This window comes from Papilio machaon, chromosome 10 (assembly GCF_912999745.1).
Source record: "Papilio machaon chromosome 10, ilPapMach1.1, whole genome shotgun sequence".
In the NCBI taxonomy this organism is placed as follows: Eukaryota; Metazoa; Arthropoda; class Insecta; order Lepidoptera; family Papilionidae; genus Papilio; species Papilio machaon.
In genome coordinates, this window is record NC_059995.1 from 4,440,974 (window position 1) to 4,466,534 (window position 25,561).

At 33.1% G+C, this 25,561-nt stretch overlaps 1 protein-coding gene across 1 annotated transcript in view; it reads right to left on the reverse strand.

Moving 5' to 3' along the window:
* Nucleotides 1-2,112: 2,112 nt before the first annotated feature.
* Nucleotides 2,113-25,561, reverse strand: part of LOC106718251 (formin-like protein 14) — a gene marked incomplete at its 5' end in the record, with an annotated part of 59,017 nt that continues 35,568 nt past the window's right edge. Inside the window, 4 exons of the mRNA XM_014512299.2 lie at nucleotides 2,113-2,514; nucleotides 2,743-2,820; nucleotides 3,165-3,396; nucleotides 5,003-5,199. Of these exons, the coding sequence (XP_014367785.2) occupies nucleotides 2,220-2,514; nucleotides 2,743-2,820; nucleotides 3,165-3,396; nucleotides 5,003-5,199 (802 nt within the window). The remainder of the gene's footprint in view (nucleotides 2,515-2,742; nucleotides 2,821-3,164; nucleotides 3,397-5,002; nucleotides 5,200-25,561) is intronic.

Below are 25,561 nucleotides of genomic sequence, written 5' to 3' on the forward strand. Positions count from 1 at the left end.
AATATTGATATCATTTATCTTAATACAGCTAACTACGCATTTAACAAAATTGATGTAAAGTGTGACAAACTTATGACCCGGTGAGAGATGCTCATATCACGGTTAGTTCTTTCAGAAAATATAAACCTTACATAGGCATAAAAAATTGCATACAAGACATAACATAACAAAACAGCTACAGACCAAAAATATATTTTGGTACTATTTGTCATTGATAGGAAGGCGAATGAACTATTGACCTTTAAGGCTATCTGAACAGATCATAAGACAAACTAAATTATGACAGCTCACTAGCGTCTTGTCAATGTCCAAAAATGTCACAAGATCCTCTTTGTACTGTAGATGTAATGTCAATTTTTTCTATGTCATTTCCTATGTCCAAGTAGGTTTTATATAATCTGACAGAACCAGCCGCGATAGCAGCGCCTCTCTTACCTACAAGAACCTAGAGTAGCCTCGTAGAAAGTACATTCTTTGACATTTCTCATATAATTCAAAGTCCCTATGAGAATAAGAAAGAATTTTATTAGAGATCGGTTCTTTGGACACTAAAATATTTTTGTATATCAAGACTGATGTAACTCCTACCTAGCATAATGATAGTTGGATTTGCCGAAAATTTAAAAGCGGACACAAAATGGCGGTCATTTTTGGCGGTTAATTTTTAAATTGTGAAATTCACGATTCTTGTAGCTTTTATTGTGGTTGAGCTTACATATCAACCAGATATTTTTTAATTGCATTGCATGTACTTGACATCCGTTCTTTACGTTTGTGTATGTATGATACTAACTATAAGGGTTACTGAACTCGACATATCTATATAATTTACAACAACTTAAATACTATATTCATAAATATCTTCCTATACTGAAGTAACGAAATATAAATAAAAACAAACAGCAGGTAAATTGTATTACTTGTCTCTATTCTTGAAATTAAATTAGTTGTCTGTCCTGGTAAATAAATTGTCTTTGATTTATGTCATAGACTAAAAACATTACAACAAAGATTAACATTTAACAGAAGTATGTTTAAAAATATACATTGTTGTTCTTGTTACTCATATAAAAACAAGTACAGTATAAGATAGTAAAAATGCTCTTAATATCTGCAGATGAACATTGCATTTTTTTTTCTACATGTTATTATTTTATTTTTTATTTCATCAATGTACTTCTATACTGAACTGAGAAGAATATTTAACACATTAGTAGCATCTCATTTAGTGGAATATATTTACAAAATTATTAAAACGACCATTGGCACTAATTGTGTAAAGCACTTTAACTCACATTGTACATTACGGTATTAAATTTGGTTTAATTACGTAAAATAATTACTTCTCTGATATACCCCGATAAAAATACTTAACGAATTTGTATAATGTATTTACACAACGCATGAATTGTTTAACTATAAGATTTAAACACGCAAATAGATCGCTTGTAAAACTTTAAAACACAAAAACATGGTATTAAAAATCCTGTTATTGCAATATTTACATTTTCCAATTACGTAGGCTAAATCTTTCGTTTTTAATTTTTGTTAGCGAGTTCCTAGCCATGTGTTTAAATCTTTCTAAATTAAAAAATCAAATCATTTACGTTAGTCGGTGATTTTATTTACATAATACTTATTTCAAGTAAGGTACACGAAATCTTTTCACTTTTAGAACAAATAATTACTTATGATAAGAAGGCACAAATGTAATCCTTAAACAAAACAACACAGTCAATGAATGAGTCCAAAAATGTTAAAATAAAACAATATCAATATTTACATACTTTTAAAATAGACAAATGTAAGAAAAAATAGTTTGTACATTTCCTACTGATTCGTGATTAAAATCTGATTTTTTTTAATGCGAATTAAAAAAAACATCCATAGTAATATATATTTTTTTTGTAACTCAGTGCTTTTTAATACTTTAAATTGTCTTTGTATCAATTTTTCATATTTATATCGTATTCGTCATTTATTTATTTCGAATAATTCTGAATTAACAGAATTGATAATTATTAATAAAAAAATAACTTAAAGAAGTCTACTTTAAAATTTTACTTACATTTCATTTTGGATCTTTATTTTGTTTTTGTATTTTTTTAGGTTTTACACATATTCACATTATAACATTTTAGTTTCAATCTGTCGACTGTATTCATTTTTTTCGGATTCAAAACCTCGTTACGCTTTTTTCCAGAGTAACCAATGTTTCGTTATAAATGGGCTAATATATCGATTTCAGAGGTATGTGTGATGTGAGTTTCATTGAGCGCGGGTGAGCCTGACACTGTTACTATGACTGGTTGGGCTTCAGTATGCACTATGGTGACGAGATGTTCGTCAGGATCCTTCTGTTCTGGTAGCGGGGACTCGATAGCGTCCCCTGAGTACTTGAGGTCGATGGGGGAAGGGACGTCGGTGACGGCGGGCGGGGGCTCAGCGCGCGGCGCTCTGTAAGACGGGGGCCCACTGTACTCCGAGCCGCACCACGTTGCGGCTGTGGTTCCTCTGTAAGGAAACAAACGATACGTTATAGTATATTTTATGTTATGGGAGGTAAGGGGATATTCAAAAGATACCCTGCCTTCTGGGGGGAAGATAAGGTTATGTGAAATTTGACTCACTAAACCCTCTTGATGGTAGCGTAGTACAACTAGGTGGTTGTCAGATCAACATTTCTTGGTTCTTCGAGATTGCTGACGAAAACAATGGATAATAGAAAAATAGTGCACACACCTGACTAGACTGGCTGAGTTTGATCTGTATGTAGGTGGCGGCGACAGCGCTGGCGCACTTCTATCGAGAAGAAGTAACCTGGAAACAAATTATTAAGATTATGTAACATTTTAGCTCTATCTAATACTATAGCTAATTCTAACTGTGCTTGTTCAATGTCGAATCACTTGTAATCATCTTTCATCCATCACAATCTCTTTGAAAAAAGCACACACAGTAATAAGATTTAAATACAAGTGTGAAAGTGAAATTATACAGTAATAGACTACCTAAAGAATTAAATAAATACTCAAAAATGGAAGTATAAAGAACGATATCTTCTATTTGTATGCGTAGTTTGTATGTGGAAGAAGCGATAGAGGTGTGACAGGACCGCGCCAAAAGGAAGTCCAAAATCTCTGCCAACATGTGTTGTAGATTACCTGAGTCTATACTCCTGCATTGAAGCTTGGTAGGTGGGTGGGGGCGGCCTGTAGTGGAACTCCGGGTAGAGCATGGCCGCGTACGGATGGTGTGGGCGTGCGTAGCTAGGCGGCAGTCGCGGCACGAAGCGCCGGCATGACGCTCGCCTCAGCCCCAGCAGCGCGCACGGCGCGTCCCTTGCACCCAACCTCCACGCCAACCCCGCCGCTGTCACAAGCACTACACCTATTCCTGAGAAATCGACCTCATTTTAGTCTTACACCTTTAATTGCTAAGAGTAAATCATTTGAGTCCCGGAAGGTTCCTTCCAGACCACAGTACACTCACTAGTCGCATTCGATGATTGCCACCGAGAAGGTTTTAGTGAGTCAAGTCTCTGACATGGTTAATGTTTTCCCACCAGAGATCACCACCTTGTTCATAAATATTGTCTTAAGTAATGTTTTCAGATCGGTCTATACACATTTTTGTCGATATATTAATCTAATTCACTAGCAGTAAACTATTTTAATTAAAGCTTAAATATCAACAATTGATAATGAGTTTTATTAATATAGGTATAGATATTGCAATATTCCATAAGGTATTTAAAGAATACTTAAATGGAAGCATATGTTCCCAGTTTATTCTACTATTTTTTGCAGATATGATCACAGACAGGGGCAACGAGGCACATCACATGTGCTATAACCAAACGAGCGCACATAATGCATTGTATGGGAACAATGTGTGTGGAAAGTTGTTCACCATTTGGTCGACGTCGATGCATGGAGTTGCGAAGTGACTGACGCGTACAAATTGCCTCCGCATGCAAACAATAGATCGCTCGACTGTAACAACATCATTTGTCCCTAACACTAATGAAAATCCAATTAATTCTGCTCCAAAACTCATTCGAAGTTTAATTGAAAACTCCGCCCGTCTAAGGGCGGCCGCGACTTCGTGAATGATGTAATGAAATCGCGTCCAGACTTGCTATCGGTAGATGCACGCCGAATATACAATGAGTTAGATGCGACACGAAGAGTGTCGTAGAAATAAAAGTGTGCTACGAATAATCATAGGAATCTTGGCAGGTAGTGAAAACGGCTATAAGAATCGAAATCATTCACACGTTATTCGAACGTCTTGAAACTTCTTTGATTAAGGAACTTACTCCAAAGAAGCAATAAAATATAGTAATGAAGCCTACAATTTATTCCAATCCATAAAAGTCATATGCAGGGACTAAGTTCTAAGTTAATAAGTCTTGTCCTTTAGCTATTCATAGCAGTGTACATAATACACGAAGAATATCTAGTGAGCTTCAGATTGCGCTACCGTTAATGAAGGTAATTTATTAAGACCACCCCTTTGTAAGAAATTTATGAATTTTAGAGGAAACATTAAATTTTATAGGCGACTCTCAATGAACGCCATTAAAGAAATTTGCTTTCATTTCTGATAATATGCTTTCATTAGATCCTGAAACTTTAATTGTTATGGTAACCCAAACGTGGCAAAGGTTCTCTGATCAGAGCGAGTTAATGCGGATTATTGAAATTACCAATTTGAATCATTTTGGTTTTGTCCTAAGTAGATAGGTGTTGTTGTTGTGGATGTTTTAGTTTGATTACTCGATAGTTTCGGTATTTTCAAAATTAATTTGTTACCACTTTGAAAAATTTATTTCCTCTTTATAATGGAAATTTAAATTTAAAGGCCGTTTTTTTTCAAAGTCTCAAATGATCATTTCGAAATAAACAAACATTATCAAGTAAACTGCTTGTAGTTTACTTGATAATGTTTGTTTATTTAGCAAATACGAGTAGTAAAGTCGCTGTATCTATGTACGTACCTATCATAAGAAGCAATAATGTGAGAGGTGCTCTGGGATGCGGCCTGAGGGCGCCGAGGACTGCGCCCGCAGCCACCAGGCAGGCACCCACCACGCCAAGGAACAGCACGCACAGTCTCAGCGGGGGCCGGCCGCAGCACGATTTAGGAGCGTTGCCTTCACCTTCGGAGCACGCGTATGCCGCGCCCCGTCCAGATCTGTAAGTAACGACATTTATTTATTTTTATAAGAAACGAGAATTGTTTATAGACAAGTACAATGACAAAGAAACTGTTGATGCCTTCTTGGCCGTAGGGTTCTGTAATCTTAGGCGTATGCATTGTAATATTGTTGTTATCGTTTTAGGTACTTATTTTCGAGTGTTTCAAATTTCTGTATTTTAGGGCTTGTACGTATGAAAATTGTATTTTTACTTTTAAAGTAACAGTGTGAAGTGTAAACGTATGTGTACAAATATCCATTTATACTGACTCTATTATTTTAAACTAATATGTGGATAAACAATGTTTGCAGACAATTTAATTAACATGTAAATAATTAAATACATATACAATGTACATATACTCGTATATGAAATTTGAGGAGCGTTTCATTAATATTAAATAAGCGAACAATTCTAATCTTCAAATAAACAGCTGTTTCAAACGTGTTGCGGTTTCGTGGTAATTCGTTTGTAACTGAGCAGAATCGATTTCACGCTGGCGAGAAGTATTTTTCACTATACATAATATTTATCATATAAGTAATAAAACAAATGCGAATACATTTTAGAATTAACGAAGTGAATATTTGAGCTGCGTTTAAACTATAACTCTGACTGCCTTAAACATACCTAGTAGACTACAATTCAATGTAACGGTAGATTTTTAATTTCTTCTGTCCGTCCGTCGATCAATCGGAAGATTCTTAATGTATCTGTACATCATTAGTGTTTCAACATTTGTATGGGTAGAAATGTAACCGTAACCGCCTCTTGATATAAATAAGATTAAAGGACAATGTATAATAAGCGTACTTATCCACCAACAGAAGTCGAATGTATCTCAGTTTGTACGTTATGGCAACCTGGCATGAGGTATTCAGGCAATTTGAATTGGTACTAAAAATATATTGATATTGAGATAAAAGCATTTTATCTGAACTTAATGTTCCTACTATAATTATTAAAACTAAAATTTCAATTATTAATTAATTAACGCATATCGCAGTATTAAATATGTAAAGTTTGCTTCTTTTAATATTATTTACTAAATAAGAATTTACTATGTACATTTAACTGTTAAAGAAAATATTACATTCACATAGAATCATTATCACAGTCGTAAATTGTCCTTTGATGTAAATACATATAGGAACATAGAAAATACTCACATATCTTGTCATGACAGATCGTAAAATTATGGCCATAAAGGTTCCAAGTAATATTTGTATGCCAAATACAATTAACCTCGATTACTATAGAACGTGAAACTATTTTATTACAGTAATAAAATAAATCTACACTAAGCATACGCAAGGATAGATAAATAGTTATAGAATAGTGGATCCAGTTGTTTAAAGCGTTTAAATTTTTTATAACTATTTAACCACGACTTCATTTGTTTCATATTTTTTAATCTTCAAGACATTATAAAAACGATGCATATCGTTACATTAATCAGATGTAATATATCTAAAAATATGACACAAATAGACCAGTACCCATAATGCAAATCGAAAATTTAAAGTTCTTGAGGAACCTGTTTTAGTTTCTCTTTTACATTTTACTGTTGTTACTTCTGTATTTATTTTCGCTGCATAAATACTTGTCCAAATAATCTTAATATTGTTCACGATGTGAAAGCCATATTTCAACTTCGATAGGCAATATAAAATCGTAAATGTAGTGTAACTTTAAATGGTTGCGACGAACGATGCTTCAATGATCGCGATTAAGCCCGTTATTGAGCTAGGAGCACAGTTGAATGCACAAGAGTTCATAGACCTAAAAGGAAGAGGGTTCTTATAATATTAAAGCCTAATGAATAGACAAACTAAGCACAAACAGAACACAATCTCTATTGAATACGTCACGCACGGCAACTGTATTAAGTACTAATACGATGTTTATTCATTTGTCTTTTCAAATTCGAAGATGGAATACTACTTCTTGCATGCATTCAATGTACAAAGTAATGCATGCGTTCAATATACAAATTGATAAATTGCAATACGCTCTTAAGTGCTAAGAACTTTAATTTAAGCGCCTAGCTAAAAGTCATTTTTTAAAAGTTTTTCTAACACATAATACAAATATCAAGCTTGTAAAAGATTAGAATATTGAATATAGAAGACATCGATACTGTTTTATAAGGAAGGGTCCCAAAGTGACATCTATTTGATATAATATTCTCTGAGACATGGATCCAAAGACAAAACATTTCGTGTAATAGATGTGTTTGACGGACGGCTCAAATACTAAGATCTTTAGGACAAGTTACGTATATTCCTTCGTCATAATACTCTGTGGTCGCCTGACGTGACTACTTTGGACATTTTGATAAATGACTATCCGTACAATAACATTCATGAACGATGGTTTACAGGGAGTTCGAAATTTGCAGAGTCACGGTAACAACCCCGCGCGTTGCTTTTTGTTTCTATAGAAAATGATCATTACGAAATAATGATCTGTCGATGAATGTTCTGTTTTTCGATATTGTTTTGTTTTCATATTTCCAATATTCTTTTGTTAATAATAATAATTATGTTATTTATAATCAGGTTTATATTATCTTTTGTTAAAAGCGACAAGTGAAGTAATGAGGTTTTCGGTGTTCTTTACAAAAAATTATAATGTAGGAGTTCCGTGAAAAAAATAAATTTAATAAAAAAAACGTTACATATGTAATAAAATTCTTAGGGAATAATTTTATGTACCATGTAATCAATTGGTATTGGTATATTTAAAATCCCAAACATGTTTATTTAATATCCATACCATAATATATGCTACCCCAACTTGTAATTAAACCAGCTGTTTTGATCTTTATAGAGATAGTACGACAGTGAGATGTCCCATTGACATCTGTAATAGAGTAAGTCACGAGATACGGGCGGCCATTTACTTATTAACAGCGGGTTTCCACTGCTAAAACTATCTTTTTTATATAGGAGATTCAAAAGTGAAGCCGAAAAAGAAGTTATTATTTATTCGGAAGATATTTGTTAAATTTCAGTTCTTTGTGAATAAACTAGAGCAAATAAAAAAAATAAAAAAAAGTATGTCATAAACAAGAAAGTAACGAATGAAATAACAATTTCTATTTTAATATATAAATTGTTTCTATTACTTAACTCTCGTAATTAATTTAAAAATCTTGAGTTTCTCTTTTAGATTTCAGACCGTTATAAACTAATCGAGCACTTTAAATGCTAATACTTGAGCGCTTCGAATAATATTAAAGATAATTAAATTCAACTTAGTCCTCCACAAGGGTTTAACGAAGGATATATCTTTTAGTATGAAGATTAACCTGGTATATAAATTTCAACATTTGAGCAACCTTCACGAGCATATCCTCTGAAGAACCATCGAATATGTTATGCGCATATTCAGCCCGCATAACATCTGGAGTGGTGAGTCGGGTAGGATGAAATTTATGTTGTTAATATGAGGCTTGGGGGGTTAATTAGCTGATTTATTAAAGCCATATTGCGCCACTCCCGCGCACGCGCTCTGACAACCCTCTTTTGCTGACAATTTAATGACCTTTCCCTCGTTCCCCCCACATCCCCTCCCCCACAGTTTAATGACTGTAGTCACGCGCAATAAAAGCAGAAATTTTCGAAGATGATGACGTGTTACGAATGTGGACCATAAAAAGGGATTGTATGTTTTTTGAAGTCAGTCGTTAACTAAGAATTGTGCGTTGGTTAATTACGAGTATATCGGCGTCAGTAAAATGTGATGGTTATAAAAGCATATAATGAGGATTATGACTTATTTATTAAGTATTTTAACTTGTAAAAGGGGGCTTTAGTTTGCAACTTATTTATCAAATATTTGATTTGATTTCAAACATAAAGACCAAATAGTAAAATATTATCATAATATTTGACCCACTTATAGTAAGCATTTTTCTTATCCATATAAACACAAATTCTTACCCTTGTCATCCCTTCTGTGAAATGACCTCATGAAACATATAATTGATATGTAAAGGGACTGTCTCTCATCATTTTTCACACTCCATTCACAAGGAAACTGAACCTACATACTTGTCTACTAAAAATTTCATCAACCAATAATGCAAGTTTCACTCTAATTAAAAATTACACGTTTCCGTCGTGCCTTATACAGATTATCTAAACCCACACTCTCCTTTAGTGGTTTTAACCGTATTAACTTTTGAGTGTGGCAGTAAAATAATTTAATTTTCCGAACTGGCAGGTAATAAATCACGAGTCCACGTAAATGATGTCTCTGTGGACATAGACAAGGTGATAATATTTCTTTTGTCAGTGACGTGAGCCTAATGCCGCAGCCACACCGGGAAGTAGAAGTGGACAGATCAACGGCCGCGGATTCACGCGCGGACACGTTAGTGACGACTCATTGTCTACGCCAATGGTTTCCAAACTTAATTGGGTTCCGACAACCTTACATAAACACCAAATTTCGGACACAAATTTTGGCCGTCTTAAAGCCTTTTTAATCCTATAGATCATACAATGTTTCATGACTTAATATTCGCTCGTTATACAGTGGTGGATCGCGACCCATACTTTGGGAACTCCTGGACTACGTCATCTTGGTATCGATGATTTAGTTTGTAACTAACGATGTTTATTGACGCATTTTTTTAACACAATACCTAATAAACGTTTCTTTTTTAGAAATAAATTATGTTTATTATACATAAACAATGAAATATTCGAGACTCAATTTATTAATTTTTCTATATGACAAAATACATGAACCAAATAGCTTTCTAATATTTAACATTAATTTCATTTCAACCATAATTTAATAAGACTCAATAAAATTAGACAGTTGCAAAGAAATTTCGACACCATTAATACGTCGATTCAACAGAGGAAAAATAAGTAATAATGTCGAGGTAAGAAAAATTGGTATATTACTTTCTTATTAAAAATAAATGATTTCTCCATGAAAGCGCAAAACGAATTGAGCAGGGTTTTGCGTAGGACAGAATGACATGCCTATGACAATATCACGTCTAAATCCCGGGGAAAATAAATTGAGATAGGCGATAAGCGCTCCCTTTGACGGGACCCGTCTTCGGATTAGGGCGTGAAAAATTATAGCTTAGGTATTACACGCATATTGGGGTAACATGAACACTTTGTTACGTTTAAAAGGGGCGATGACTACAATTAACTTAAACATCGAAAAAAATATATATGGATGGCTAAGCAATAGTGTAACTATGAACTTTCACGGCCGAAACTCTTGTACAAAAATACGTTATCATCCCTCTAATTTGCATTGAGATAGAGAGATAGCAATATGATTGTATTGCAATCGTTTTGTCCAAAAGTACTGATGCAATGCTATATTCGTAAGTTTAGTAACAAATTTTCATCACTATTTTGAGACCCAATCAAAAACAATGCAACAGCTGCCATTACTCTGATGCATGTCGTTAAAACGCACATAAACAAGGAAGCTCGCTCGGCGCCGAATTCATTTCAATTAAATTAAATTTAGCATTACGAGAACATAGAAATACGTGGAGTCATTGCGTTTGATTGATGTTGTAAAAATGTTTCGTTTTATCATAAAGTCATTAGTTGCGTGTTGTGTTATATCACGTACCGAACTCATATAACAATGTCATGCAACTGAGCCACTTTCACATGTCACACAGCTCATGTATAATCTAGTAATTGTACTAATTGTTCAAATATTTATATTTATGAAGTAATTTAATAAACGCCGCAGATTTAATAAATTAACAGTTTACTACAATTTAAAAAGAAAAGAAAAATTTACAGGAATATTTGCTTTCTTTATTTATTTTGAAAATCGAGTGATTTAGTTTTTTGTTTCATTGTTACAAAAATGAAAAACACAGATCGGAGTCAAAAACATTGCAAATATATTCGACATTGATCCATACATAACAAAACATGTGGGTCGGATGGTTTTTGGAATAGCAAAATACAAAGAGAGGTGACGTAGCCGGCGTCGCGTAAATTTAAGTCGAAAGCTGTCAAAGACCTGTGACAGGCCACGCGGAGGTTGACACGTGTCAAAATTCACAATTTGCGAGGCTTTCTGTTCGTCGTAACAATGTGGTAAAATATTGTTAAATATATCAAATTTTATGAGCGATAAGTATAACTACAAATTTAAATTAATATAATTCTTTGTATTTTTGTGTTCATGAATTTTTAATACATGATTAAATACATTTAAACCAAACCTCTCTCGTGACAGTTTATATAATAAATAGCTGTCGCCCGCGACTCCTTCCGCGCGGAATTAAAAAAAAAAAACTTAGTATGAGTATGTTCTAAATCTGTGCCAAATTTCATTAAGGTCTGCTGAGCCGTTATGGAGATACCTTGTAACAAACATCCATCTAAACTTTCGCATTTATAATATTCAATAATAAGATTAGGTACATGTATCGTCGTTCTATTGAACATTTTACGCTTTAAAAATCTTTAATTTTCCAGATATCTTAATGCTATTCATTAATTTGGTGAAACCTAAACAAATTTACAGTGTAAATAAATAAATCGATTGATGGGATTGAACGACTTAACATAATTTTTGTTCAGTTGTTTGCGCTGTTAGAAACAGTATAGAAAACATTTGAACATCTGTTTTCTATCAATGCAAGCTTTGCGTGTGTTCCTAGTTCATACAGTAAGCCATTTTGAACTTAAACTCCCTCCTAGCAGACGCAAGCAATTTTCAGTCCTATCGTTTTAAGCTAAGGTTAAAATTTCCTTGGAATGTTCATGACTAGAGCAAGTCATGAATTCGTACGCAATTAATTGCAGGATGTTTATGTGGATGACGGTAAGCTAAGATGTAAACACCAAAGTCAATGTTTATGGTGAAGAGCAAACTGCGCTCTGCTATTTCAATAACATTATGCTATTTTGTCTCTCCCCTTCTCCAAGCGTCTTAAGTGTTAGCAAAATTATAATCACATTTGTTAAAGACTCTTTCGAATTAAAACTTTTATAGGTTTTTAAACAAATACAGTTCAAAGTAAATACATAGACTAAATAAATAACATTATTAATCTAATTGTCTGATGTTTGTACTTAGTTACATTTTTATGGTATGTCTACGAAAGTTACATATCTCGATATGAACATTTTGTTTTCAATTAATTCGAAATATTTTTATTTAATATCAAGAACGACATAAAAAGGAAAAGATAGTCAATTAAAATAAAGAAAAATGACTTATAATAATTAGTTTTAAAGTCGCCTCAAATTGTTGCGAGCAGCGAGTAATTTGTTCGAAACGTTATTTCCAGTAATGTAAATTGGAGCTTAAAAGTTTTGTACTCGGAAAGCCGATACAAGCTCGTCCTTCAAAAGAAAACTTTTGTTGGTCCCAAACTCTACCTACGGCTTATTCTTTATTCATTCAGAGCAATTTCCATAGGCAATAGGGTGAAACAGCTTTGTGTATTTTTTATGTTGAATATTCCCTATTGATACCGATATTTTATTTTCTTATTCGAACAAGATACGATGAAGAGTAACAAAGAGCTTTTTATTACTTCTACTTGTTACATTGATGTTATTTATTTGAACTTTATAAATAATTGCCGTGATAAATCATCACCAACACCTAAAGATAACTGAGTAGTCGATGAAGATTTTTTTCAACTTCAATTCATTTTTTAGATTTTCACGTAGAGCAGTTTTAGTTTTACTAACTTTGTTCATTGATTAATAAATGTTACGTCGATAATTTAACAAAGTTGTATAAAATTTAAAATGCCCCAACATTCGGTCTGTTGTGTGCGGTAAAAATATTTACCTCAATCCAGGTAGAAAAATCACCCAACAGGGGTGTACGAATGCCACAAAAAAGACATGCTCTCTCAAATAACACAAGGGATGAACTCCATTGAGACGTAAGATAGTTTTTTTTTTCACTCAAACCAGCCAGTTGATCAGTTAACAAAAACCAGATGCAGCACAGATACAAAAAAACGTCGGTTATGTTGCGAAAAGTTTAACAATCTTTTCAAAACGAACATTACGTTGTGCATTAAAAATTGTACAATAACAATAATAATAAATGTAACCAGTGAATATTAAAACTATAAATAGTGAGCATTGATTTTTATTATATGAAAGTTAGTTTTACATAATACTGATGTCACAGACTTGAGGAAATATCGCGTAAGGAATCAAGTCGTTACTTCAAATTACCGACTACTTATTAATAAGACTACATAAAAAATTATATTACCTGATTAGGAACACAACTAAGATCATATAGTGCTACATCTTTCAATTTAATCGATATTCTTTATTTAGTTCAATTAGAATTTGGCCACTGTTGGCACTTGAATATTCTGTTGACGAGCATTTATTTTAAGACCGAAATTTTGCATCCAATTATCCGCACCCCATAAATTTTGGTTGTAAGATTAGAAAAGTTGGATAAAAAATAACCCATTAATATAAGATTTGAACCTAACACCATGATAAACTAAATTTGACATTCTGTCAGTAGTAATAATAACATAAGTACACATTCTAAGCAACACAAAAAAATGCACGGCTTATTTCGAACAGGGATTACTAAAAAAACGGGGGTACATAAAAGGACGTCCCTTTACCCTGTCTAGTTAGAAATAAGTAAATTACATATCAGCCGAGATAGCCTCGGTCCGTATAAACGTCGGCAAATTGAGGGACCCTTGTCTAGTGGCCTGCCTAATGCGAGCCGAGTGGGAATATGTCCGCACGATCACTCCGATACACTTGATTGAAGAGTTGAATGCGCTGACAGCTGATAATTGTACTCTGGGATAAAGCTGATTGTTAGTACCGATGTTTTAGCAACTTACAACCACCCGAGCTCGTGGAGTTAGACAAAATATGGTCTAAGTTTCTACCTGTTTAACAGTGCTAAATGGTTTTAAATTTGATTTACTACATTTTTCATTGAACAAAGAGTCTAATATTTTCACTTCATTAAATTCGTACACAATCAAATGCAGAACCCAGTATAGAGTCAGCTGGCGGCGCACTGTGAACGTCCTTTGCCCCCCGGGCAATTAGGACATTAAGTAAGTAAATTCGTATTGGTTTAATTTTTAATTATAACAGTAAAAATACAATGTTTGTACCAATTTATTTTCTCCAACTCATAATTTCTTAGTGTAAAAAACATTATTGTAAAAGTGTCAAAATTTTAAAAAGCTTCCATTATAAGCATGTCCGCTAAGTGAGTTGAGGAAGACGATAGGCCCCCGGATATTCGGCTCTCAATTCAATTTACCATAACGCTCGGGGGCGGTGAAAAATTTTCCTTTCAAATCGTAACGTTGTCACGACCTCAATTAATTATATTATGACGCCATTTTTATTCTTGCTTTATTGAATTCGTTGTGACCTTTCTATTTACGAAATACATAATTTATATCGATTTTTGTTAATAAAGCGAATTATAGTCAAAAATAATTTAAAGAAACAACAAAATAGAGATATTTTCTCTTCGTTATCTTATCATTGATTTAAAATTTAAATTAAACGTTAATCGTTACCGACTATTTTAAGAAATTATTCATCAATTTCTAGACACTGAGCTCATTAATAAAGATAAAATGCAAAACCATTCTTTCGTCTTTGATAAGAAAGATAATTAATTCCCACAACCGCCAATAACCGTCTGTCAGCTGATTAAAGTAAAATAAAACAAATGAATTCATTATATTGAACACTGATCTCTATAAATGGATAGGCTAATGCTTGGAAATGACAGCTTTTGCTGCTTTCCGACTTAAACGAGCCCGTTGATGTTACATGACAGTTAACTATATTTATTATTAGTTCGAATTCTCACCACCGTTACAGTCAGCGCCAAAATGGCGAAAATGAAATAAGCACAAAATACTACGTTTTACAGTCTTTATCAAGGAGAAAGAAACAGATAACAAGTTTTACTAATGTTACGTCAGTGGAAACCGACGCTGAAGCTTGAGGTAAAATAGATCGTTCTATTCGTTGTAATCAAACCTCATTGACATTTTGAAACAAGATTGAAATTCGGCATTCGAATAAAGCCGATTCGTCGATGTAAATGAATGTTGTAGGGGTGCGAGTCATAGGGATTTGTGAAATGAGGCGCTAACGAAAGACTAATTGGTGCGGCGAAACCCCTGAATACTACGGCCGACGATCAACTTAATTAAAGAACAGAGAACCTGTGCTATAATCACATTTACATCGCTTCAGTCATTATAATGATATTTCCGAAAAAATTTAAATCTGACACCAGCCCTTGAATCTTATCTTGAAAGGCTCTTCTTTGGCCAGGGAATATACAAATTAATATACATGAGCAGGTGTATGATATGTTTTTCTTTGCTGTGTGATAACAATCATTATTAACAAATTGTTCAGCCAGAAAATTAATCTTCCGAATCCACAGTTTCTTATTTATTATTTAAATGAGTTTTTAAAGCGAAGTTTTGGCAAAATATAATTCAAAATCGATAACGAAACGCCTGTCAATATTTAGCTGTAAGTGTCGGTAAAAGTAGGTCCCGGGAGCTTATCGGTAGGTTATTAATCATCGCGGTGGGTATCGAACGGAGCTGAGGCTCCCACTCTAATCCCGGGGATTTCCCGCATACCGCTGCAAATTTCACAACATTCAAGGACTCGGTTTTACTCGTGCTTAATTAGTTTTTTTCGGATTAATAGATAAAATGTTTAATAAAATTAATAACTAATTGTTTTTTATTGTAAGAAATAAAAAATAAATTAGGTATAGTTATACTAAATGTGTAGATTCAGTATAAGAGAAGGACAAATAAATAACAAGTAACTCCTCGTGGGAGGTTGGTTTATTTCTAACAAAATTGCTCATTCCAATTTAGTAAGAAATAACAATTGTATTAGATTGAGTTCTTAGTATTGCCGGCCTATATGATATTTTTTTCCAGTCCCTTTCTTATTACACTAATTAGATTTTGAAAGCTAACCGTATTATGTCCTTTTAAGTTTACTTTTATTTTAAAAGATCTTTCTCGAACCTTCTATAACTTTGACCAAATTTTTGCTAAGAAAACCTTTACCAGACAACACAAGCTTTACGTAAAACTTAAAGCAGATCAGATACAGCATTAAAATCATAGTATTTGTTACATATTTAACTGGAGTGTGTATAATTGCGGTGATCGTAGACAATGGCTGTTAAAACAAAACATTATAGTTTGTTATGAGAAAAAAGGGAAGTTGAATAGTAAACAAACATAGTTGCATTGTTCTCTAACTTGTTAACATGACGTACTGTTATACTTTTCGCTTTTAATTAGCGAACTACTAAGACAGAATGTAATTTCAATGGGTTTTCAATGAAAATTGTGTAAATAATGGTACAAAGAACAAGTCAATTCTTTGCTATCTTATCATTAAACAAGGTCTTTAAAATCCTTTTAAGTGCGTACTTCCTTTGACATATGAAATAAACGAAAGTCGTAATAGGTGCAATATTTGTTCTGTACTATGTGGCCTGTAAACATTGCCATACTTTTAAAGGCATTATTAGAAACAAAACAACTGTAGTCATGATCTAGGAATATGTTAATCATATCAACTTTACAGGTATTCACTATCGACAAAATCATCTGCAGTATGTTCAAATCAATTTTCATACATTATGTTCAAAATTAGCTAAAACGAGAAGTTTTAAAACTATGCCCTTAGTTACGCTTTATAATCATAAAGGTTAAATTATAGTGAATTTCCATTTTATTTAAATAGAGTAAAAAAAAGGCTTCCGACAAATTTTGATCATAAATACAAAAAAAAAGATTGACAAAAACTTGACTATTGGTGTGTAACATTTTTGGTTCAAGGTTGAGTTTGAACTCTATCATTGAGATGTTCCTGAACAAAAACAATGCGCCCACGGTAATCGCTTACCGAAACCGGTAAATGCTAGTGGAAAAAATTGCTGACGAATAGGGTTACTGACTTTTAGATTTTATCGAGGTTACGCTGTTTTATGATGACATTGTTAACTATATGTAGGTCCAACAGGGGAATGTGTTATTTTAATTCTTAGCTTCGGTGGCTCAGCATTAGAAACCGACGAGAAACCGAATTTGCAAAAGGCGATAGAGATGTAGCAGGACCACGCCAAATGTTTTGTTGTTTCTTTATTCTAGTTCCACTACATAGACTTCAAAAAAGCACGATACAGTGGTGCTAGTTGAATAGTATTGTGCGCATAAGGTCAGGGTCACGGACAAGCAGACAGATCCGCCGCCATGACCTCAATATCTTTGCTTTGGAATCTCGCACATCATAAAAAAGATAAATAAGGTCTAACGTCTTTTATACGTGGGGTAGACAGCAACACTGCATGACCTTTTTCCTTGCGAAATTCGCGGTTATAAATTCACATTTTATCCAACAAAATGTTTTGTTTTATGGAAAATTAAATAATACTTTGTTTGATGGGATATCCGTCATTTGAAGCTTGAATGGTTGTCCCCATACCAGACAGCCGCGGTCGTCGGGGCATGACATCCTGCAGTGCGCAATGGGGGCGCCACTTCCGACCGCGGATGTAGCCACCACTTCTCGTACAATGCTGGTGGTTGACCACCTGAACAACCATGATATTGTCCATATAAATTTACTTATATACGAGTAGATAATATAGCAAAGACATGTTCGCATTACTATATTCTTCAATTTTTTGGTCGAATGAAACGTGAGTAACATTTCTTACAAGTAAATACGTATGTATATAATAAAAATCCATTGTAAAAGACATTTTCTGTCAAAACATTTGACCGATTTTGAAAAGATAGATATAATTGTAATAGTATTCTTTAATGAGGGCGTAGCACGAATATTTGTGAAAACGCCTTCATATCATCATCGTTAATTGTGTTAAAATTAGTATGAGGCTTTTGGTGTACATTATGCCCGATAAAAAATATATATATATTATAGGGCACAAATTTTAATAAAAATTTTGTTGCTGGCGATACAATGGCGATTGTCACAAATATTCGTGCTAGGTCCACTGGAGTGGCTTTACGTTACAGTACCTAATTCGGGCAATTTTTTTGTTATTCACAAGTTTGTGATCATTTAAGCTTCAATAACGATCCTAACAAATATTAATTTGACGAATTCTTCAAGCGAATGCTTGATATTCAGATAGAAATTCTATCGACGTTGACCTTGACTTAAATAGACATCTAGTTATAGTTTAGTCAAAAATATATATTTTAAGTTAATTCTAAAAGATTTTATATATCAGATAAGTCCAAAGATATATTATAATTTTTTTAATGTTTTTTTATTGTTAGACTTCTTACTGTCACTATACGTAGGCAGTAAAACGTTCTTGACTCCTATATTATTGATGTTTATCTTTGAAGGTTAGTGGAGTAATAGCGAGAGTAAATGTCGATGTGAGTTTCGTTCCTTATTGATGTCTCGGAATTTGCGATGTGACAATTGGGTAATAAAACTGAATACTTGAGTGAATAACCAATTACATTGTTTCCCTTGTTATTTTTGGAAACGTTTTTTTTTGCGGAGTATTAGAGGTTTAGGAGTAGAATTTTCAACGTAATTCTAGAATTTTTCTCTTAAAAAAGATGTATGGTGTTAGGAACAGAATTAATACTGTTAAAAATGTAATCATAACGGATTTTAGTTGCTTACATTATTATTTTAATACAATATGTATTAACAATATCGTTTTAATGTTTCAGTTTGTGTAATTGAATTTTAAAAATACAACATACTAAATATACAAAATATAAGAATAAATAGTTAATATTAATACAACTTAAAATTCTTTAGATATTTATTTACCAGTTGCGTAACTTGCAGATTAACATTACAGGATAGATTATCTTACAATATAACCACAGCCTGATAGAAAATATAACTCTACAGGAAGTGTCCGTTGGTCACTCATGCTAGGTTTAGATATGTCATAAGTCTAAATAGATATTAGATAACGAATTAGCCATAACACTAATAAAAATAATGACAAATAATGTAAAAAAAAACAATGACTTTTATTACGTCTCATCTTATAGTTGAATAGTAATAAAAATATATATAATGAAGAGCGTCGGTGGCTCAGGGGTTAAGCACTTGACTTGTAATCTGCAGGTCTTGGGTTCGCATCCCGCCATGTACCAATGTGTTTTTCGATTAACATATGTACATTTATCCGACATTCGTGCGGTGAAGGAAAATATCGTGATGCAACCGGCACATATGTGTGGATTCCCGGGAGAAAAAGACGGCGACGCGGCTCGCCACCCGTCACGTGCCGTCTCCCGAAATGGCGTGATCTCTGCCTATCCCAATAGGTAATAGGCGTGAGTTGTGTAGTGTAGTAATAAAAAAGAGTAAAATATGAAAATATCTAATAAACTTTTTATAATTCTGAAAATTAATTGAAATTAATGTATTCTATAAATAACTGTGTAAACGCAAAGCGATTTATCAATACAATGTCACGTATTGTTAATTGTAGAAAAAAAATAGCATCTATTTTACTTTTATATCCTCTAAAGTGTCACAGTATCTGACTTCACCTTGGTAGTGATCTTGAATGTTTTTATAGTCGTTTTGAACAAGGTTCTTATAATATCGTCATTATAAAATACGCTTCAATGAAAATATGTAAGAACAAAAACATTTATTCAAAGTAGATGTAAAAAGTTTTTATAAACGTTATTCATTTATTCACAAAACACCTAACGCTAATAATGGAGTAAGTTAAAACCAAACCTTCTCTGGTGTCGACAGAATTTCTTACGTTTTATCGAAATATGTTACAAATGATATGTGACAATAATATTATAAACATGATTTATTGAATCTACTCTCGTAAAAGCCCGCAACAACAATATTTGTTGGGTGCACGAATGGGCAGACTCGCCCAGTGAAATACTAAGAAATTCATAAATATTTTGTCGCATTGCTATTTGTAATTACATATACGACATACAAAATAATAGAATAAACTGTAAACAATACGTGTCGTCTAATTTCCCATGATCGCTTTATAACTACCACTGTACTAAGCTGTAAGTTCCAGGGAGCGTGAGAACTTAGCGGCCTTGCTTATAACTTGGTTGCACAGTTATAGCCGAGCACAGTTTTTGTAACTGTGTTTTTATGTCTTATTCATGAAACGCATAACACAACGGTTGTCGTAGTTTGATATTTCTATTTTATGCAGTACTAAAAAAAAATATTAAAAAATCGCCGGATTGTATTTGATGTTTTTAGTTACGTTAAATGTGTTTTACGAACAGTTTCTGTGACGTTTACTGTACTGATATTGTCAACAAGGCTCAAACAACTAAGAAACATTAAATGATAATAATTATTAACAGCTAATTTATCTAAAGGTGTTACGGTGTCGGCTCCTTAAAAAATAATGTTTAAATTGAACAAATATTAATTTTCCCATATTGTTATTTTTTCCCTTAGACATATGTATCTGTATTCCTTCAATAGGCAATGTGTTTAACATAAATCAGTAGACCAGCATACTACGTCAGTACACTACGCAGTACGCAGTTTGTTTACGTGTGTTTAAATGCAACATTGACCTGAGTTAACATTAATTTAGCTCTGCTATAAATCACGCGGATCTTGACCGTGTAATATTAACGATGCAATTCAATTGTACGCATTGTTAAACGTTATTATTATTTTAAGTAATATAGGATAATTAGTTATTGCTTCTTACTAATTGTGTCACATGCAATTGAATAACACGCGCAAGGGATGGAACTCATATGTCTAACTTTTAGCAAAGTATTAAACGTCTTAATTAGGTACTTAATATAGTAAAAATAATTTGTGTAAATTTTAAATTTAATTAATTAATTAAGAACGGCTTAAATCACGTGTGATCGTCCGGTGTTAAATTTTCGTTTCAATGATCCCTGTTTATCACTGTTTTTTTTTTCCAATAGAAAGAAATGGATGTCGATAGGTTTTGGTATAAGCAAGTGTTCGTATGTCAATTAATACGAGTACTAAAAGGCAATCAGAATTCATCGTTCATATGTTTTCCTATTGAAAAAAAAATATATCCACATAGTATCGTCCAATAGGCTCAAGGTTTACACAATATAAAGCGGGCCAATGACTTGCGTGATGTACTCGCATACCGAATGCATTAAAATAAATTAAAACATACGGACAAAGATAACGTGCGTTACATAACACGGAACGTTGTCGACTTAGCTGTTTTAATTATTATACACTAGCTGTCGCCTGCGACTCCGTACGTGCGTAATAAAAACAACTTAATAAATAGCCTATTTGTTCCTCCAGACTAACTGTGGCAAATTTCATCAAGATGAATTGAACCGTTCCGGAGATACTTTCAAACAAACATTCATCCCAACATTTGCATTTATAATATTAATATGATTAAGCTGTAGCTACGTTGTTTTTTCTACCTATGAAGGAAAACAAAAACTGTTACAGTAACTATTAATTAATTCGCCATAATATGTTTAGTTTCAATTCACTTTAGCACATAAAAATAGTTATGGTATTGATAATGTTAAAGTTTTTGTCAATAAAGCATTCACAACAACTTGTCTTCCTAAATAATCTAAATGCTCAAATTCATCTAATAGGCATTAAAATTAGGATCTATTTCAAATAGTACAATTTTAAAGTTTATCGAAAACCAAATCTCAGTATTTAATTCAAATAAAACGTGCAATATTGTAAAAGAAGCGAGTTTATTGACTACTCGTAAAAATGGTCACCGCCATTCGTAAAGTCACTTAAAAAGTCCGTCGAAAATCCTATAAAATTTATGTTTCCGCATGTTCTCGTAAAGACACCCAGTTCTGAGGAAATAAAGTTACTTCATAAAACTCTGTGAAAGCGAAATTTCTTTATCATATTACGCTTAGCTTTCCCTGTACTCTGATCATCGATTGATGAATGCTAAATGGTTCTGATATACTTATGTGTACAGTCATGCACATTAATACCTTCTTCTTTTCAGTCACGTAACGCCTACTGCTGGGTATAGGCCTCCCCCAACGTCCTAATACCATTAATATCTACGTATAGTAAATTTACAAAATGACTACATAATTTATAGTGATTCTTGAAGTTGTAAAACAGTAGATGAAAATGTATGCAAATGAACAACGTTTTGCTGTATTGAATATTCATATTTTTTTTGCTTTGTATTTTGTTACTACAGTAAATGTGGCGGTCAAAATATACATAGTAATTAAAATATTAATTTGCATTTTTTTTCGAGGTAGAACTTAGTTTTAAGGTAGTAAGTTCTAAGACAATTTAATTTATATAAAAATAGCTGTTGCTCACGACTCCTCTGCGCGGACTTAAAAAAAATTAATAAGTCTATGTGTTCTTCCAAACTATGTTCTACATTTGTACCAAATTTCATAAAGATCTGTTAGGCCGTTCTGGAGATACCTTCAATCAAACATCCATCCATCCATCGATGTAAACATTTGCATTTATAATATTGGTAAGATTAGTAAAATCGTGGTTTACTACCTTAGATGTTTTTTTACAAATTTTTGGTCCACAAATGTTCACACTAGTTGTAGCACTCCACTGTACATAACTACATAAATACAAATCAATTCCTGGCAAGCATTCACACGATGCCAAGGATGCGGCTGCCAATATCTCTAGGATAAGTCCTACATATCTAGCATTTTAAACGCACATTGCATACAAAGAAGAGCTACATGTGTGTCGGAAATCTTACGTTGTTAGAAAGAGAAGAAGAGAATTAAGAATTATTACAGAAATATTGGATAGGTATAGAACTCATGGTCCCAATAAACTTTATTGCTGGACTGGCAGCAGAAAGTTTCGCATGTGTCAATTCCGTTGTGATCTGCAGTCTAAACAGCTGATCCAATTTTGATGAGTGATGTGTCCTTCAATTCTTATTCGATTGAGCGTTAGGCTCTACACAAGGTAACTTAATTATTCTTAACTATTATTGTATCCTTGCGTCGCAAGTATCACGTTGGGCGTGCACCCTACACAGAACATTGAATCGTTGTGGTGAGTCGTCTATTTGGTCAGTACATGCGACTACATGTAAACTGTATAGATTTGCTGGCAAACAGGTTACGAGCGACTGGTTTTGGCGACTAAAGAAAAAAAGTCGGCGATGCGTTCCTATGTACAAACCTCTATGATGGTGCATTGCCTAAGTCGCTTAGCTACTAAAATTGCAGGGTTTCACAGATTTATGTTGCCTTGTGTACGAAGGGCCTTATATGCGTAAAGTCTCTCAGGCTTTTTGTATGCAAGTATTTTGTATTCTTTGAAAATTCATCGCTATCAAAATAAGCTTAAAGGTAAGTAATTCCGCAACATGTCGACCACGCGCATTGCTAGGCACAGGCAAGACAGTTGCAACATCCTCGTGACTGCTGCTATGTATTTAGTGTTGCTACACTCGGATACTGTCTCGAGTTTATACGATGTTTCTTTTATAGAAATTAAATCGATGATTTTCATTTAAATTAAATATTATAAATATCACAATTATCAGATGCATTGTAATATTCACTAGCAAAATTATTTAATAATATACGATAAAACAGTATCGTAGTCTACATTTATAAAAAACATTTCCTAAAAAATGACTAGGAAATTGAAATATTTGCTTTGAAGCTTTGTTACATAATTTTTTGTTACATCATTATCATCAAGGCAGTTCCTGAAACAAATTTAAGGTACTCTGAGATACAAAAACACACGCAAAAAGTGTTTAATGTTACTCAAAGTAATTTAGTTTCGTAGAGAATTTATTGAGTTTCAGGTGAAATTTGGAAAAAGAAAAAAGATTAAGTAAAGAAAGATATGCATTTGTCTATTTTGTATCTATTATCTTATACAATAAGATACAACAATTCCAATTTTCTATCATTATATTTGTAACAAGCTTTTTCAATTAATACAATCATCGCTTATACAACGCTAAATAACACCTATACATCGCAAATGGCACTGAAAGAACGTGTTCGAACGGACTAATTGCCATTTATTAGCTCTATTTAGGCCGTGTATTAGTGCTTTAATGATTGTTTAAGCTCGACGTCATGTAAATGATCCGTACACGCAATAAAAATGGCCGCCATTGTCACTCTACATTTTGATTGTTGCCACGCTCTTTATACCCGTTTAACTTAACACAAACACATTTCGTTTCATGATGGCGATATTCGATGGACAATCCAAAAACTCCATGCTTTATCATTTATGGCTCAATTATGTAATACATAGTCTTTCATCATAAGTTTCCACTGCCGTAAATATTATTGCTAACTGTTTTTTCTCAAAAACTTTAAACTACCCTTATTTTAATAATTAGAACGACTTAAATAGAAAACTTATATGTAGTGATGGACGTAATTTAAATATAGTTTATTAAGTAGAAAGGAGCTAGAAAGTCGCCGTCCAATGAACTTCGAGAGGTTTCTTTGCGGTGGGAAAATTGCAGTTTTGCGTAACTGAACCTCGGAACTAATCGTAATAAGGCAATTTATGTCGGCCATATTGTCAACGCGTCTCTATCGATATTATAATGCTTTCTCATAAATTTAGATCTTTTTGTATATTTTAATGTTTTTTAGTACCGTTTATTATTTATTAACTCTGCTAAAGATTATCGCTTTGACTAAAGTTTTTACATGATTCACTTTAAAGATGTCACATACTATTCTCCCTTACACGCCAGAGCAAAGGGGCGTTCACGAATTACAAAAACTAATGGTATAATTAAACAGACACAATACACGAACACTTATCGAAGTGTTTCTGTATTGACACTGTATGAACACGAGTGTATCTTGTTTAACCCGTACAATTGTATAGTACAGACAGTTAAATTGTAAATAGTACACACTGTCGCAATTTCTGTCAATTTGTACCTTAACTGTTGTAGTCTATGCGACACGTTGTTCATTGTTCATTGAACCAACATTATTTACTCGATTCAAAACTGCTTACTATTCAATGATGTACTACTATTTTTTTAATGTGAAAAACTTAGAAATAACAATGTTTTGCACTCGATTTCATGTTATAGTTATGTGTAAAGTCAATATGTGTAGATTTATAATTGTATTTTTACGAAGTTGCACTAATTTAAAGAAGATTAAATTAAATAGGGGTGCTTAGATCGATCTCAATATTTGAATTTAATATGAATAAGTTTTAATTGGTTAACATTTTCAAGTTGTAAAATAAATGTAGTGGCAAGATTACTGCGATCTTAGAATTTATGTCAGTGACAAGTTAATGTTTGTAAGATAT